Below are 17,912 nucleotides of genomic sequence, written 5' to 3'. Positions count from 1 at the left end.
CCCAGATCCCAATGAAATTCAGTGGGAATCTGCATGCTTAACTCCCTTCGGCTCCCTTAAAAATCCCAGCCCTAGGCCCTGATTCAGGGGAGTCCATTCCTATCCAGGACAGCATTTGCTCCAAGCTGTCCACGCTCCAGGACCCCTTGTTACCTGCCTCCTCTGTCAGCACAGCTCCATCAGAACTCTGAGCCCACAATGTCCTCTTCCCCAAAAGAGGGTGGGTTTCATAGTGTAGAGGTGAGGCAGGGGGGTACATGGAAAAGTAATGCAATGGAGTGACGGAAAGCTGCCTTACTGGCCCCCAGAATCTGCCCCCAGTCTCTTTTAACTCCCAATCTCCTAATTTAACCATAAGAGCACACTACCTCCCTAGCAGGGAGATAGAAGACAGAAGTCTGAATATTAGTGAGACCAGGACAGCTGAGACCATGCATCAAGAGTGTAAAATGTTTGAGACAAGGACTGTCTTTTTGTTTTGTGTTTGCACAGAGCCTCGCACAATAAGGTCCTGGTCCATGACTGAGGCTCCTAAGAACCAGCACATTACAAATTTATAATCTATAAATCATAAACATATATGCTAGAATTTAAGGCCATCAGGAGTTGACAGAGAAAGAAAGAAAGAAAGAAAGAAAGAAAGAAAGAAAGAAAGAAAGAAAGAAAGAAAGAAAGAAAGAAAGAAAGAAAGAAAGAAAGAAAGAAAGAAAGAAAGAAAGAAAGAAAGAAAGAAAGAAAGAAAGAAAGAAAGAAAGAAAGAAAGAAAGAAAGAAAGAAAGAAAGAAAGAAAGAAAGAAAGAAAGAAAGAAAGAAAGAAAGAAAGAAAGAAAGAAAGAAAGAAAGAAGAAAGAAAGAAAGAAAGAAAGAAAGAAAGAAAGAAAGAAAGAAAGAAAGAAAGAAAGAAAGAAAGAAAGAAAGAAAGAAAGAAAGAAAGAAAGAAAGAAAGAAAGAAAGAAAGAATTCTAGCCTTTTCCGAGCTCTGCCAGCCGTATAAGAAACCCGCAGAAGACAGAAGTGTGGTGTGTGTCTGTGAACACTCACTGTTTAAGTTTTTTGTGGGAGGAGGAAGCAATAAAAATGTAGCGCCATCAACATGGAGAGTAGCAACATTATTTTTCCCAGCTTGGGTCATGGGGTAAAAGTAAGCTCCAGTCTGCTGCTAGAGCAACAGGTTCCTATACCACAAGCAGATGTGGTCACTGCTGGGTACATCTCTAGAGGAGCAGGCATCTGTGCCAATTAATAACGTAGTTTGCCAGAAGAAATACAAAACCTTGGCTCCTTGGGCTTCTAGGACAAGTGACCCACTAGCTGAGCTAAACCAATAGCTGTGCTAGTTCCAAGTAGCAAAGACTGTTTATATCTTCACTGTAATTCCACAGTATCTGCTCTAAGACAGCAACAAATCGTTTCAGGACATGAGTGTCTCTGTAGTGGTATGCTCCTGCTTTGTAATTTGTGCCTATGCCTGTGAGTGCACACCCAGCCATGCAGAGAGAGCCACAGATACGGATGTTCTCATGGGGCCCTTTACACCAAGAAGTGCATTGTAGTTTGAAGGGCAGATTCTGTCCTATGGCCTCTGCGAGAGACAGCACAGAAGACGCAGATTTGGGGGTCAGGATAATGGTACCTTTAGGTCATCTTTGAGTCCTCTGGATTCTTAACTGCTCCAGAGACCAAATCATCACCTGACATAATTTACAGAAGCCTCAAAGCTGCTCTAACTTATGGCAGCCTGCCCACAGCTGCTTATGGATTGCACTGCAACCCAGAATTCCTGTGGCACTTGGTACTAAGGCCCTGACCCAAGCATGCCCCATACACCAGGGCTTATGGGTGAGAGCAGAGGAAAGCAGCACATCGTCAGTTAGGCTGTCCCTATACTGCTCCCGCACCACGGAAATTTTCCCCAGATTCCTTGCTGCTTATTCATTGTCTCTATACACCATTATACATGTAAGGGCCAGAGGTAGGGTGGAATCACCCACTGAGTGTCTTATGATGAGATTCAATACACAAGTCGTTCAGAAAACATTTTTGGGAAGAAGACCCAGAAGAAGACAACTTAGTCTGCAAAAAAGAGCAATTGTCCAAATGACACAGTGCATTAATTTGGACCATCCACCCTTGTTGTGGAGGATGCCCACGTTATTTTGCTCAGTATGCAGATTAAAATGGCATTTTTAAGTCAGTATTCATAATTCAGAAGAGTTTACTTAAACTACATTAGAGTTTTTAGGTTTTTCTGCCCTTCCAAAAATTAAAAACAAAAACCAGTGAGCTTTCTCCTCTGCCATTTGAAATTCAGTACTCGCCAAGAATCATAGAAGATTAGGGTTGGAAGAGACCTCAGGAAGTCATCTAGTTCAACCACCTGCTCAAAACAGGACCAACCCCAACTAAATCATCCCAGCCAGGGCTTTGTCAAGCCAGGCCTTAAAAACCTCTAAGGATGGAGATTCCACCACCTCCCTAGGTAACTCATTCCAGTGCTTCACCACCCTCCTAGTGAAATAGCAATTACTCTGTCATCTGAGTACCAACAAATATGTTCTAAGGAGAAATAACCTTAGTTCACCAATGCATTATTCTAGTTTTGTCCCTATATAACTCCATGGAAATCATGATGGCAAGCAGAGAATACAGGAGAACGGATCATGAGGTATTTATGGAGCATGGGCAAGTGGCCCCCATTAAAATGAATGGAGTTACGCTGGCGCAGAACTGCAATAGCGTGGTAGAGGAATTATGCCCGAGATTTAAAAAAAATAATTAATCCACATTCGACTTGTAGGGGGATAAAAGCTGGGATCTAATAAACATGATACACAGAAATCCCAGCTAAAATAAAAAAAAACATAAGACACCTCTAAGGGCCAATGCCATTTTCAGAAAAGGGCTTGTTTTCATCCAAGGGTCATTTTAATGGCAAATCTCCAATGATAACATTTAAAGGAGGCGGGGGCGATCTGTTTATAGAGGAATCCTGGAAAGACTACAAGGGAGATGGCAGATTTGTCTTTGTTCACTGGATGGGTAAGGCTTATCCAAACAGTCTGAAAAGATCTGTTTGGCTACTACTGTCACCAGTCATAAAAAGGGACAAAAATATGTCAATGCTTACCTAATTTTCAAATATGCAAGACAAAGGAAAAATGACTGAGCTAGGACATTTTCACATCCCCAACAATGAGACACTGGCTGAAAAGTATAATTGCAACACACCAGAGACCAGAGAGAAAGCCATGACAGCTCCATTTTATTGTCCCATTACTTATTGTCCCGTAACAGCACATAATCTGAATTTCAGCTTGCTACAAAGTTTGAGAAGAAAGGCTATAATGTTAGACTGCAACTGTTAAGGTTCTTTGAGTGTGGCATTTAATTAGTAACAACTGCAGTATCTGCTTTCAAGAAATAATGTTCCAAACCCAGACATTTAAACACACACACACACACGCACACACTTTATTTAAAGATGACTTTGGTGTCACCTATATTGACCAGTAACAGTAAAAAAATAAAATCATCTACTTACCTTCAAAAAGAGAATATTATGGCTCTGATTTTGCAGTTGGATCTCTACAGCCAGGCCTCTGTGCCCCTTTAGAGCCCCAGGTGTCCTGTAGACACAACATAGTTCCAACTGCAGGATCTGGAGCGTAATATTTTTTCCCCTTCATACACGCTTTTGTGGTTCCTGACAGATAGTCTGAACCATACTGATTGATTCCCCCTTCTGAATTATGGAACAAGCACTGCAGACTGTCAGGTTGAAAAATAAAGTCATTTGTTAGTTATGGAAACGCAAAAAGCTTCTTTAATAATCTGAACACTATTTCTACTGGGAATTTTAACATTATTACTTTGACTAAGTACCAAGCAATTTCTCACAGCTATGGGTTACCTAAAAAGGATCTAAAGACGCAGACTAGGCTAAATTCATCCCTGGTTTACCACGGACTTCAGTGGAGTTGATCAGCTGGATTACCCCTGCTTTATGTCTGAATAACAAAAGGATTTTGCTCTGTTTTGTGTAATTTTCCTTGATATTTTACTCCTGTGGCAAATTCCTTCCTCCAGGGGTATTACAAAGAATTTCTACAAGGAAGATTTCTAATATTTTATTTGGATGTAATCTGTAACATCAAGAACCATTAAAAATGAAAGAATGTTAAAATGCAATTAATTTTGTAGTATACCGTACACGTGTGGGTCTGTGGTTATTTGCAAGCAATGACCTCATGTTGTGCTAGTGGTGCTCTCCAGGGTTCTCTGTTCAGTGTTCGCTGCTGGATCCCTCATGCTGGCTCACTCCAGTCCCTGTTTTCTCATTGTTTGTCCCCAATATTCATTTGCTGATTAGGCTCAGTGGTTCTCCCCCCCCCCCCCACAGTTGAGGGAGGGGTCTTTCAGTTTGGGGTGGGACTGGGCTCACCCATGCCAGTACCAGCAATAGGTACATTGGACTATTGAACTAGAAATGTCAATCCACATGTGAACTTCAAGTGAGTCATTTTTACTTCTGCACAGATGGAGGAATCTCTGTCAACTCACTTTTTAGAGTCACCATGTCACTTGGCACCATTTCCTTTCAACCATCAACTAGCATTTACTCAGCACAAAGCCCTGGTGTTTTCACATTCATCTCCCACGCCCTTTGGATTCTCAGTAATGCCAGAGAGAATGTGGAAGGAGAGGTACCACTTGGGAGAAAATTCAGATGAATGCTCTAGGACTCACAAGAGTACTGTTATGTCACACTTGCGCCAACCTCCTGGCCGTAAAAGCTCCTGTTTTGCTGCAGAAGCCAGCAATTCCCTTTCAAATGGTGTCTGAGCACTGATATCCCCAGGTGTCCACCCTCCTTTTGCTAAGATGACATTTATGTGACAGATGGTACAAATAGCCTGGCATGATGCGTATTTGTTGGATCATTGTAAAAATAAAAACTGCCAGACAGCTAGCATGTTCCTTGGCACCAGACAGAGGGCACCGCTGGCTGATAAGGCTAAGTGGAGCTGCCCGAAATAAAACAATTGTTCCTTAGCTTTCTTTGGACCGTGCTTGCTTATTATTTTTTATTTCTGCTGCCTGCGAAGCCCCTTGTGACAGACATGCTGCCCCTCAGCAGGAATTTCTTTCAGCATTAGATTTATCGGGCTCCGGTTTAACTCCTCCTTTCCACCATATGCATATTTTATGCTCCTCTTTCTCACTCTGTGCTTGAAGCTGTCAGATTATTTTGGGCTGGATTTGCTTTAACTGGCAAGGACTGGTGGTGGAGTGGGGCGGGGAAGTCCACCACCACTTGCCTTCGTATGGGGTTTCAGTAGGAGTGCTGCCAATGGAGGCTGCTGAGGACAGGCGCTGAGAAAATGCTTCCCCACATCAACACAAATACCTCAACATGCCACTGCTACCCACCTTTCAGGCAGTGCTCGCTCTCTCCAGGCAGTAGGAAGGATTGCCACCATAATTCATTACTGCAATCACACCCAGGGGGGGCATGCCTCTGGGGGTGCCTTGCACTCTGGTTTATGCCAGCAAAAGCAAACTTAAGTCGAGGTAACCCTAACCTTTAATTCTCTTCAACTAGGTGGAAGATCTCTTTGGCTGCCATCACTGCATTGACGTACTGCTCTCTCCCTGAAAGGTAGGGTAGTAGCCATTATGAGCCTGATCCAAAGCCCACTGAAGTCAATGGAAAGACTCCCACTGGCTTCAATGAGTCTTGGATCAGGCCCTAAGCCTGCAAAAGAGAACAGTCTGGTAGACTGAGCAAGGAGTTACAAAGCCAGGAATTCCTGAGATCTTAGCTTTGTTACTGACTTGCTGTGTGGCTTTGGACAAATTGCTTTGAAGGGGGCTAATAATATTTACTGAACTTCCAGGGTTATTGTCAAGATTAGTTAGTTAATATCCACCCAGCATATTCAGAATGCCCAATCTAGGCAGACAAAGCAGTATATATGGAGGAACTAGAGTTACTGGTGCAGGAAGTGAAACCAGATATTATAGCGATAACAGAAACATGGTGGAATAGTAGTCATGACGGGAGTACAGGTATTGAAGGGTATGTGCTGTTTAGGAAAGACAGAAATAAAGGCAAAGGTGGTGGAGTAGCATTGTATATCAATGATGAGTTAGACTGTAAAGAAATAAGAAGGGATGGAATGGGTAAGAGAGTCTGTCTGGACAAAAATCACATTGGGGAAGAAAGCTACTAGAGCCTTCCTTGGGATAGTGCTTGGGGTGTACTATAGACTGCCGGGATCTGATTTGGACATGAATAGAGACCACTAATGTTTTTAATGAAGTAAATACTAATGGGAATTGTGTGGTAATGGGAGACTTTAACTTCCCGGATATAGCCTGGAGGACAAGTGCTAGTAATAATAATAGGGCTCAGATTTTCCTGGATGTGATAGCTGATGGATTCTGTTCACCATGTAGTTGCTGAACCAACAAGAGGGGATGCCATTTTAGATTTGGTTTTGGTGAATAGTGACCTCATAAAAGAAATGATTGTAAGGGACAACCTTGATTCGAGCAATCATGAGCTAATTCAGTTTAAACTAAATGGAAGAATAAACAAAAAAAAATATGTGACTAGGGTTTTTGATTTCAAAAGGGCTAACTTAAAAAAATTAAGGAAATTAGTTAGGGAAGTGGATTGGACTGAAGAACCTGTGGATCTAAAGGCGGAGGAGCCTTGGAATTACTTCAAGTCAAAGTTGCAGAAACTATCAGAAGCCTGCATCCCAAGAAAGGGGGAAAAAATCATAGGCAGGAATTGTAGACCAAGCTGAATGAGCAAGCATCTCAGAGAGATTATTAAGAAAAAGCAGAAAGCCTACAAGGAGTGAAATATGGGAGTGATCAGCAAGGAAAGCTACCTTATTGAGGTCAGAACATGTACAAATAAAGTGAAAAGGCCAAAAGCCATGTAGAGTTGGACCTTGCAAAGGGAATTAAAACCAATAGTAAAAGGTTCTATAGCCACAGAAAGAAGAAGAAAACCAAAAAAGAAGAAGTGGGACCGCTAAACACTGAGGATGGAGTGGAGGTTAAGGATAATCTTGGCATGGCCCAATATCTAAACAAATACTTTGCCTCAGTCTTTAATGAGGAGCTTAGGGATAATGGTCAGATGAGAAATGAGAAAGAGGATATGGAGGTAGATATTACCACATCTGAGGTAGAAGCCAAACTCAACCAGTTTAATGGGACTAAATCGGGAGGCCCAGATAATCTTCATCCACGAATATTAAAGGAACTGGCACATTAAATTGCAAGCCCATTAGCAAGAATTTTTAATGAATCTGTAAACTCAGGGGTTGTACCGTATGACTGGAGAATTGCTAACATGGTTCCTATTTTTAAGAAAGGGGGAAAAAGTGACCCGGGTAACTACAGGCCTGTTAGTTTGACATCTGTAGTATAAACGATCTTGGAAAAAATTTTGAAGGAGAAAGTAGTTAAGGACATTGAGGTCAATAGTAATTGGGACAAAATACAACATGGTTTTACACAAGGTAGAGTGTGCCAAACCAACCCAATCTCCTCCTTTGAGATGGCAACAGATTTTTTAGCCAAAGGAAACGCAGTGGATCTAATTTACCTCAGTTTCAGTAAGGCATTTGATATGGTTCCACATGGGGAATTATTAGCTAAATTGGAAAAGATGGGGATCAATATGAAAATTGAAAGGTGGATAAGGAACTGGTTAAAAGGGAGACTACAACCGGTCATACTGAAAAGTGAACTGTCAGGCTGGAGGGAGGTTACTAGTGGAGTTACTCAAGGATCAGTTTTGGGACCAATCTTATTTAATCTTTTTATTACTAACCTTGGCACAAAAAGTGGGAATTTGCTAATAAATTTTGCAGATGACACAAATCTGGGAGGTATTGCCAATACAGAGAAGGACTGGGATATCATACAGGAAGATCTGGATGACCTTGTAAACTGGAGTAATAGTAATAGTAATAGGATGAAATTTAATAGTGAAAAGTGCAAGGTCATGCATTTAGGGATTAATATCAAGATTTTTTGTTATAACTAGATATGCATCAGTTAGAAGTAACAAAGGAGGAGAAGGACCTTGGAGTATTGGTTGATCACAGGATGACTATGAACCACCAATGTGATATGGATGTGAAAAAAGCTAACGTGGTCTTGGGATGCATCAGGCGAGGTATTGCCAGTAGAGATAAGGAGGTGTTAGTACCATTATACAAGGCACTAGTGAGATCTCATCTGGAATAGTGTGTGCAGATCTGGTCTCCCATGTTTAAGAAGGATGAATTCAAACTGGAACAGGTACAGAGAAGGGCTACTAGGATGATCCGAGGAATGGAAAACCTGTCTTATGAAAGGAGACTCAAAGAGCTTGGCTTGTTTAGCCTAACCAAAAGAAGGCTGAGGGGAGATATGATTGCTCTCTATAAATATATCAGAGGAATAAATTCCAGGGAACGAGAGGAATTATTTAAGCTCAGTACCAATGTAGACGTAAGAACAAATGGATATAAACTGGCCAACAGGAAGTTTAGACTTGAAATTAGATGAAAGTTTTAACCATCAGAGGAGTGAAGTTCTGGAACAGCCTTCCAAGGGTAGCAGTGGAGGCAAAAGACATATCTGTCTTCAAGACTACGTTTGATAAGTTTATGGAGGGGATGGTATGATGCAATAACCTAATTTTGGCAATTAATTGATCTTTGACTATTAGCGGTAAATATGCCCAATGGCCTGTGATGGGATGTTAGATGGGGTGGGATCTGAGTTACTACAGAGAATTCTTTTCTGGGTGTCTGGCTGGTGAGTCTTGCCCACATGCTCAGGGTTTAGCTGATCACCATATTTGAGGTCGGGAAGGAATTTTCCTCCAGGGCAGATTGGCAGAGGCCCTGCGGGGGTTTCACCTTCCTCAGCAGCGTGGGGCACGGGTCACTTGCTGGAGGATTCTCTGCACCTTGAAGTCTTCAAACCACGATTTGAGGACTTCAGTAACTCAGACATAGGTTAGGGGTTTGATACAGGAGTGGGTGGGTGAGATTCTGTGGCCTGCGTTGTGCAGGAGGTCAGACTAGACAATCATAATGGTCCCTTCTGACCTTAAAGTCTATGATTCTATGATATGGCTTCATTTATAATAGCCTTATTTTTAATAACACAATTACAGAGATAAACAGATTTTTTCCTAGCTCGAGTTCCAAATTCTAGCCATATTCTGACTTTAATTACATCCATGTAACTCCACTAATGTAATTAAGGGGAAAATTTGGCCTTTAAAGACTATTTGGCTTATCTTTGTAGGTTTTTTTTATATATTAATGCTTACTCGTTACAAAATTCTAGCAAATGTTATTACTTCTCAACCTTAAACCAATATGATAAATGTGTTTCAGTCAGCAAACCCGAATGTCAGCCAAGCATGATATGGACATAGCAGCAGAGTGATAAAGACACAAATAATTTCAGCTTCGCCTGGTGCCAATTCATCATTAAGCTAACAGACCAGTGCCAGCCTAACATCTGAGTGCCACATGGTTGCAAAGTTTTCCAGCATTGTTATTTCTTTCCTGAAATAAAATTGTTACAAGTATTAATTCTTGGCATTCAGTGAAGGCAGCTAAACTATATAAATGGCTGTTGAGCTGATCAGCAGTATTATTAATATTCTTTCTTCGCACTCAGGGCTCTGGCAAGACTTTTCTTTGTGTGTCTTAGCTGTTGCTCAAACTAGTTTGAAATGTGCAATAGTGCTCAAGCACACTGGTAGGCCAAGCTCTCAGCTTCAGCTAATGGCACTCCAAACCCCCATTCACCGTGATCTGCTGCCCCGTGCACTGTAATAAGGGTGCTGGTTCATTTTGGTATGTATAGCTTAAGCCTCCAGATTTTAAAATTTACCTCTTTATCTCACTGTGTTTCAGTTTCTGCATCTACAAACGGGGATATGGATACTTTCCCATGCCTGCTGGCATAAGTTAGAGAAGCTCCCAGGCTGGTCAAACCTGCCCTGGGGTAGAGGTATAGCCAGAGAATCAAGGACCCATAACCAGTTCCCTGATAGACCCCCCAGATGTGCTGAGCTCAGCCACAACTAAGTCCAGTGGATAATCTGGCCAATACGGCTCTAAAAGAAGCATTCAGTATTTTGATTCTCATGGCACTTCAGTTTCTGATGAGGAAACACTGTAAGAAGACAGTAGCTCATATAATTTTGACCCTGTAAATGGCTCCCTGGGGCAAAATAAACAACTTTTGAGAGAGAGTCAGGTTCCTGCACAACCTAAATGCACAGCCCTGTTACAAACAAAGGTCTTTACCTTATTATTATAATTTAGTATCCAAAGTCCTACTAATAAAGTGGCCTAGAAAAGTATGCATTAAAATGTGTATGTGCCTTTCAGAAAGCATTGGGTATGGGAAAAAATAGATTAATACTATCAGTGAAGCCAGTGGACTTTGGCTCACGCTCTTACCGCAGCAGAGAATAAAAGACAGAGACCTGAAATACGGAAAGCTAAAAAGACATGAAACTAACCACAGAGAAGCTTTTTAACTATGTGCAGTGTTATATTAATCTTAATATATGTAAATTTGTAGGTCATATATTAAACTATAAGTCTGCATTGGGATCCTGGGGCCAAGAACACAGCATGAACTCTCAGGGTTGATGGTACCACCTGAATGCCTTGATGGTGTGTGTGGAGTGGGGCATTTTATACTTTCTTTTATTCCTTTGGAATCTAACCCATCAGTCATTCAGACTCAGAGGAATAAAAGGATCTTTGTCTTTTTATATATATATATATATATATATGTATGTATGTCAAATTTGCTTTCTTCTCCAATATAATCATTAGGAGATAGTAACACTGAAATCACATTGAGGAAAAAGGTCTAAACCAAAACCGCTACAGAGACAGTTAATTGTCATCAGCTCAGAAATGTGACACTCCTAGTCATTAGCATGATTCTCAGAACCATGAACATAAACAAAAACAAACAAATCTGAAGGCAGACTGTAGAAATCCGTTCTCCAGGTGAAAAGCCCTCTGCTGGACCGGCAGTTTGCCATAGCCTTTAACAGCAATCAACGCTGGCTCGTGCAGCCCCATGAACACTGGCTTCCCTTTGCCATTTGCTGCTCAAGCTTTGAGAGATTCAGAAGAAACAATCATTGTCTTTGGCACTCTGCTGTCAACTAACAAGTCCACACTCCATTTTCTGTGCATTTTCCATCATTAGATTCGTTCACTGTAACCATTTACATAGCAAGTTATTTCAAACGTTCCCTGCTCAGAGAGATCCTGGCTTTGCACTGCTTGAAAAGCTGTCTCTTTCTCAGATTGTGAATGGCAAATTGTTCATTCTAAATACCCAAGATGTGGCATGAAAGAAAAAAAGAAAAACCTACCAAAGGAAGGCAAATAGTTTTAGTAGTTCCAAGATGGAACTGCATAGGAACACAAGACACAGAACTGGAAGGGACCTTCTGGGTCATTCAGACTAGTCCCCTGTTGTTGCAGGAAGCCCAGCACATAATCCCATCCATAAATTTATCAAGCTCCATCTGAAAGCTAGCTCAGTTGTTCGCCCCCACAACCCTTAGTGGGAGGCTGTTCCAGAAATTCACTCCTCTGATGGTTAGAAACCATCTTCCAATTTCAAGCCTAAATTTATTCATGGTCAGTTTATATCCATTTGTCCTTGTGCTAACATTGTCCTTTATCTTGAACAGCTCTTCTGCCTGCCTGGTGTTTACCCCCATGATGAATTTATAGAATTCTTACCAGAGAATGTAGTTTCCTCCTGACTGTATTTTCCCCAATGCTGAAGCTGCTAAATACTTGCATGTCACCATCTCCATAGGTTCCCCTATATCTGGTCAGCTCCCTTCATGGCTCCTATATCCCCACCTACCCCCATGCCTATGTGGTCTCTAAAATAGCAACCCCAGATCGCTACGCCCAAAGCCAGGCAGAGTAGATGCACAGACCAATGATTCTGGGTGCCTGACTTCAGGCCAACTACATTTCCCATGATGCACCACTTTCCCCCTTCTTGGTGACGGGAGGACATGCATCATAGGTGTCACTGGCTGTCCTGACAGATGTAGCCTGGTCAGTGTGTCCTGCTCATGGAGGAAAACGGGACCATATGGAATCTGAACTAAACTCTCATGAAGCACAGCACCACCATTATAAATTGAAAGATTTCAGTTTTTAGCCAAAACAAATTTTGTTTTTCATGCATCTGGTTGTCAATTAATCATCAACATTTTCCATGGAAAGCAGACACTTTTCAGGAAAGTTTTCATTTACTCAAAAAATTATCTTCTGTCACCCATATTCCTTTCTTTCATATCTAAGCCGCTATGAAAGACCTAATTTAAGGGGGCAGACCAAATAAAAAATATAAATGTTCAAGATCTGACATATTTTGACTAGAACAACTCCCTTGGGGCCTTGCCAGTCTGTCACTCAAACTGGAGATTACAGCATGTTTTTAAAACCATATATCATGCACTCGATAGCACCAAATTGCTCCAAAGGTGAATAAATATTTATACACATTTATAACCCACAGTATTATATCATTCACTGACAGACTTCTAGGGAGTAGAGGGGAAGATATTACAGTATTTAATTAGTCCAATAGGCTCTCTTGTTTTGGCACATGATAAAACTCTTTAGGAAATTTCTTAGGAGGATATTACTGAGCATCGCCCGGTTATAAAGCTCAGTAACTAGGTGGTTTTGTTTTTGTCTGCCTCATAACCTCACTCCAGACACAATGTAAAGATATCTTAATATGGGAGAAACAATTACGACGTTTGTTTTAACTCAGATTTGGTTACATGACAAGCACAATGGATGCTTTCGCAGCTGGTGCTGATTTTTCCCCTTTATTTTTACATTCCCATCTAACGTTATCATCTGTTTTTAATGAACTAAAAAACAAAAACAAATAATTCTGAGCTGTCAATTCAAAATGAAGCTCTTTGGTTAAAGTTCTAAAGCTCTAGATTGGGATTTGGTGCCGAGCCTCGCAGAGACAGGACTCACAGTGCAGTGAGAAAGGGGATTAAGGCAGCTTTAAACTTTAAACCCTTCCAATCCTGGGGTGCTTCAGGGGCTACAGCAACCCCCAGAGGAATTTAGACAGCCCAGCATGGAGGGAAGCATTTGTCCAAGTCATGGCAGCCTTCCCTGGCTGCCCTGTCTCCACAGCCCTGCATGCTGGGGTCCTGTCTCAAAATATATTCCCCATACCCACCTCCCTGTACCAAAGCAAGAGGACATATTCCGTACCATCTGAAGGGATGGGGCAGCAAGCACTCTCACTCTATGGGCCAAGGAAGTAGAATTCCTCGCCAAGTTTCCCTGGGCTACTTTGAGTCTGTACGATTCCCGATCCAGAACTGCATCTGAATGGCATGGTTGAGCCCTCTGGCTGGAACCTGTGTTTTGTGGGCAAGTGGTTCACTCTGAATTCTGGAAACAAAGTCTGAACCTTGGCTGATCCTGGAAAGGTAAGAAATGAGCATTTGGCAACTCATCATTCACCTGCTCAATCTGAACTGCTGCATATATTTCCAAGTCTCTCAGATTTGCACAAGGGACAGACACATGGTTTCCACAATGGGCACACAATCACAGGACAACGCCTTTCAGCTTCCAGTGCGTCACTCATTCTGCTGACTGCTAAAGAGCTATTGATTAACTCCATGCCCCTTGTCCAAAAATGTATTCCGAAGCAGAGGGCCTAAGGATTCAGCAGAGGCCTTAGGGAACCGGATTTTTTTAAACGTCAGGGAGAACTATTCAAATAGATTTTCCAGAGCTCTGAAATTGTCTATTACAATGTAGGGTAGATTCCCTTGCATCAGACTGATTAGGTCTGAGCATCCCACTCACCCATTTAACATCTCAGGAGCATTAATGCTGTTTTTTAAATAGTTGTATAGAAAGAAAGGGAAACAAAAATACTCCAGGGTAACACAATTGTAGAGAACTTAGGCAAACATTGGCAACGGGGCACAAATTAGGACAGAACATTCAGGGAGAGAAAAAACAAACCAGTGACAAAATACCAAAAACAAAATCATGATTAAATGACTATTGGGAATAGAACAATTTATTCAGGGTTCCAGCCTTTTCTATTTACACTCACTGAGTTCTCCTTAAGAAGATACATGCTTGAGCAACTGCAAGGACCTTGGCCAAAATGCACAAGCTTGATCCCCAAGATTGCACAATATTAAAACTTATTCCAGCTTTTGGCTAATCAGAACTATCCTGGATTCTGTTTGGGTAATTCATGTAAGCGTTAGACCATTCAGAACCATTTCCAGGAATAGAATCAGTTAATCTTACAATACTACACAGCATTTGATTGGTTGGATAATATCAGTTATGATACTTTTTAGCATCAACAAACTAAAAATGTTGAACATGCTTCAAGTGAACTCAAACACACATCTGAGAGTTGCCCAGCTACTGTTGTTGGGACACCTGGGGATACAAACCTGTTCAGATGTTGGGGGGGGAGGTGTCTGCTGTGCGTGACTTGACTGAGTCTGAATTATTCTCCTACTAACCAAAACAAACATTACAAATAAAATTATATTAGAAATGTGGCTTACTAGTTAGAACAGGGGAACTGAGAATCGGATTCTTTAGTGCTACATCCATCTCTTTCACTAACTCACTTTCTTCTAGCTTGACGATTCAGGCACTGGGGCGGGACTCAGGATATTTGGGTTTAACTCCCGGCTCTGTTACAGACCTCCTGTGTAATCATGGGAGAGTCCCCTAATTTCTCATCATCCCTCAGTTCCCCCCCTCTGTAACACAGGGATAATAATAGTTTCTTTCTGCCACTCTTTGTTCCTCTGGTCTCTTTTGGTGTCAAGCTTTTCATAGCAGGGACTGTCTTTTATTACATATGTATACAGCAACTAGCACAGTGATGCCCTGATATCAGCTTGGGCCTCTAGATGCTTCTGTAAATAAACAACTAACTCATTAACTACAGAACTAATAACCACCTCCACAATGACAGCCATGTGACCCTGCACAAGTTACTTAACCCTGCCCCCGCAGGCCTCATTTCACTCATCTGTTAAATAGCTATAATAATTCAGGAGTGTTCTGGGGCTTTTATAAGCTCTTTGCTTAAAAAAAGCAAAGTATTACAGTGATTGCCATTCTAGAGTCCGATTCTGAATTCTGTGGCATTACACTGAGTTTGTCATTGACTTATTGATAGCAAGATTTGATTAATACTTCTTATAATATTAATATAACATCTACTCCTGAAAAGATGGCAAGTTCATTATGGATCATCATTCCCTGAAAACCTTTATGTGCTGTTTAGTACTAGAATACTGATTAAAATTGCTTTAAAGTGGGTCACTATTTGTCAGTTGATTTGTATTGTGTTTCTATTAGTAACAAATTCTGTGCTGTTCTCATGAGTATGTTGTACCCGTTCGCAAACCTGCCAGCAGTCTCATGGCAAAGCCACTATCTGAAACAACAGCAAACTCATTATTCATACCAATTAACAGAGAAGTCAGACACACTATCTCATAGGCAATGCATCAGTGCTATCAAGTCTGACAAAGAACTCCGTATGTCCCACTAGGGATCATATTTCCCAGTAAGCCAATTTCAGAAATAAGGTTAGTGAGGAGACAGATTTGGCCAAGAGAGTCCTTGCCTCGCCAACTGGCATTGGACAAGTTCTGCTGAAACCATTCAGTAGCGTGAGTAGGAAGTAAAAAGCCTATCCCCTGCTGATAGGAATGGTTGCATATTCACATTGAAAAAAAGCATATAATCATGAACTCTTTGAACAAAGAAGTCAAGTAAATACAATGAGCAACTGTAGACAAGGATATTCATCCTCAGTTCTTCATCCTTCTCTTTCTCCCAAGCTCTTGATCTCACTCTGTTTCTTCTCAAACCAGACCCAACTTTGCAGCTAGGTGAGGAAAGAGCATCATGTGCATCATGGAACATAAATGAAGGGGATGCACTGCTCCCCAGTTACTAGCAGAATACATGTTCAGGGACGAACTGGGAAACAGAAGAGATTGGGACTTGCTCCACGCAGGAGTCCCAGCTTGTCACATATCCCTGCTGCTGTAAATCCTCCCTGGTCCACCCCATGTGATTCACCACCCCAACCCTAAACAGTCACGTCTCAGATGTCCTCTGTCTTGAAACTGAATCAAAGAAATTAGAGATGGAAAAGACCTATTCGCTCATCTTTTAGCCTATGTACAGGAGTGTTCTATGGAGCATGTCTGTAGGTGCTTTTCCTGCCCAGTTATTTAAGGGCTATAATGCCTGTGGGATGAGAAGTAAGTACAGCACATATTGATTCCTACAGACTGCGGCATGTTTCATCCCACATCCCATTTCAGTTACAAAAGGAAAAGCGAGGATGCAAGTGAGATAATAAAGAAAGGCTGAATTTGGATCTCTGTCTTCAAAAAAGTATTTCATCCCATACAAGTGGCTGAACTGGTTTGTGCTCAGTTTTGGCCTCCTAGATTTAGTCCTTTGTTTACTCTTACCTTCAGGGGTACCACTTGCATCAGAATGGCAAAGTTGGTGAGGTGGTTACACAGGCAGACTGAATAGTTGAGGTCCCCGCCATCACGCACACAGCCTTCATTAGACCACATGGCACTTCCATTGCTGCAAAGCACACAGGAAATGGAGAGGGGCCCCTATTAAAATGAACTCTCCTGGCACTACTTAGACATGAATTTCATTAAACAGAAGATATCTTTTTCTTAAACTTTAGCTACCAAGAATCATCCAGGCAAATATCTGCACAAAGACCAATGGTTTCCTTTGGCAGGTCCATTTATAGACTTTGACAAAGTAGTCGTAATACTAAATATGCAGGTTAAGTCTACATTTCTGCTACAAATTTAAAGATCATTTTAAAGGGGAAAGAAATAATCCTATGCAGCTATCATAGGAAAAAATGAAGCACGTCACAACAGCTTTTCAATGTAACTTTCAAACATTAAAATACTCCAGAACGATACAACACAAGAAAGAAAAGAGCTGCCTAGAACTTAATGGGTTTGCATGGTATTCTTTATCAGAGCACTGAAATTCGTGTGCTGATCGTGGAAGTTAGTAATCAACATTCATATTATCCAGGACCCTAATTACATCCAAACCAAAGTATATGCTCTCAGCACTGATGCTCCAATTTCAGTACATTAGAAAGTCCAAAGTTACTAACAGTTACCACTGAGATATAGCAGCTTCTCCTTACACTTAGCACAGGAAATAATTGTGGTTTCTGACATACTGTGGAACAGTAACTGATAGTAAATGCTGACTGTTTAATGATGATGGCAGCAAATCACAGTAAACCATATTGCCTGGTGTGTTTCTAAGCCTGGAGTTATGAATGGTTTGCAGCACTCCAAGTGGCAAATGATTGTGTGTAGTAAAATATATTAGTCTGGGTGGCAACAGCGGTGTGTGGTAAAAAAAAAATAAAAATACCAAGGGCCAGTTTTCTAGCAGCCTCACTCTCCTTGAATACTCCCGTTGATTTCAGAGGAATTATCCACAACTCAACATTCAAGTAAGCTGGACTATATCTAGTCTGAAAAAACTATTGTGGGCTAACAACAATATAAAGCAGGGCTGCCCGGGGGGGTGGGGAAGGGCAAGTGGGGCAATTTGCCCCAGGCCCCGGGCCCCACAGGCGCCCCCACAAGAATATAGTATTCTATAGAATTGCAACTTTTTTTATGGAAGGAGCCCCCGAAATTCCTTTGCCCCAGGCGCCCTGAATCCTCTGGGCAGCCGTGATATAAAGAGAGAGAGAGAGTCAAATTTAGCATATAG

At 41.5% G+C, this 17,912-nt stretch overlaps 1 protein-coding gene across 12 annotated transcripts in view; it reads right to left on the bottom strand.

The window, feature by feature from the left end:
* The window catches only part of ADGRD1 (adhesion G protein-coupled receptor D1), a 259,978-nt gene that overhangs the window by 91,270 nt on the left and 150,796 nt on the right, over nucleotides 1-17,912 (bottom strand). For all 12 annotated transcript variants that reach the window (XM_044990191.1, XM_044990190.1, XM_044990192.1 and 9 more), the window contains one exon: nucleotides 16,610-16,733. In XM_044990191.1, the coding sequence (XP_044846126.1) occupies nucleotides 16,610-16,733 (124 nt within the window). The remainder of the gene's footprint in view (nucleotides 1-16,609; nucleotides 16,734-17,912) is intronic.

This window comes from Mauremys mutica, chromosome 16 (genome assembly GCF_020497125.1).
Source record: "Mauremys mutica isolate MM-2020 ecotype Southern chromosome 16, ASM2049712v1, whole genome shotgun sequence".
NCBI classification, from domain to species: domain Eukaryota; kingdom Metazoa; phylum Chordata; order Testudines; family Geoemydidae; genus Mauremys; species Mauremys mutica.
Note: the sequence above shows the minus strand (reverse complement) of the source record. Positions and strands in the feature narration are given on the sequence as shown.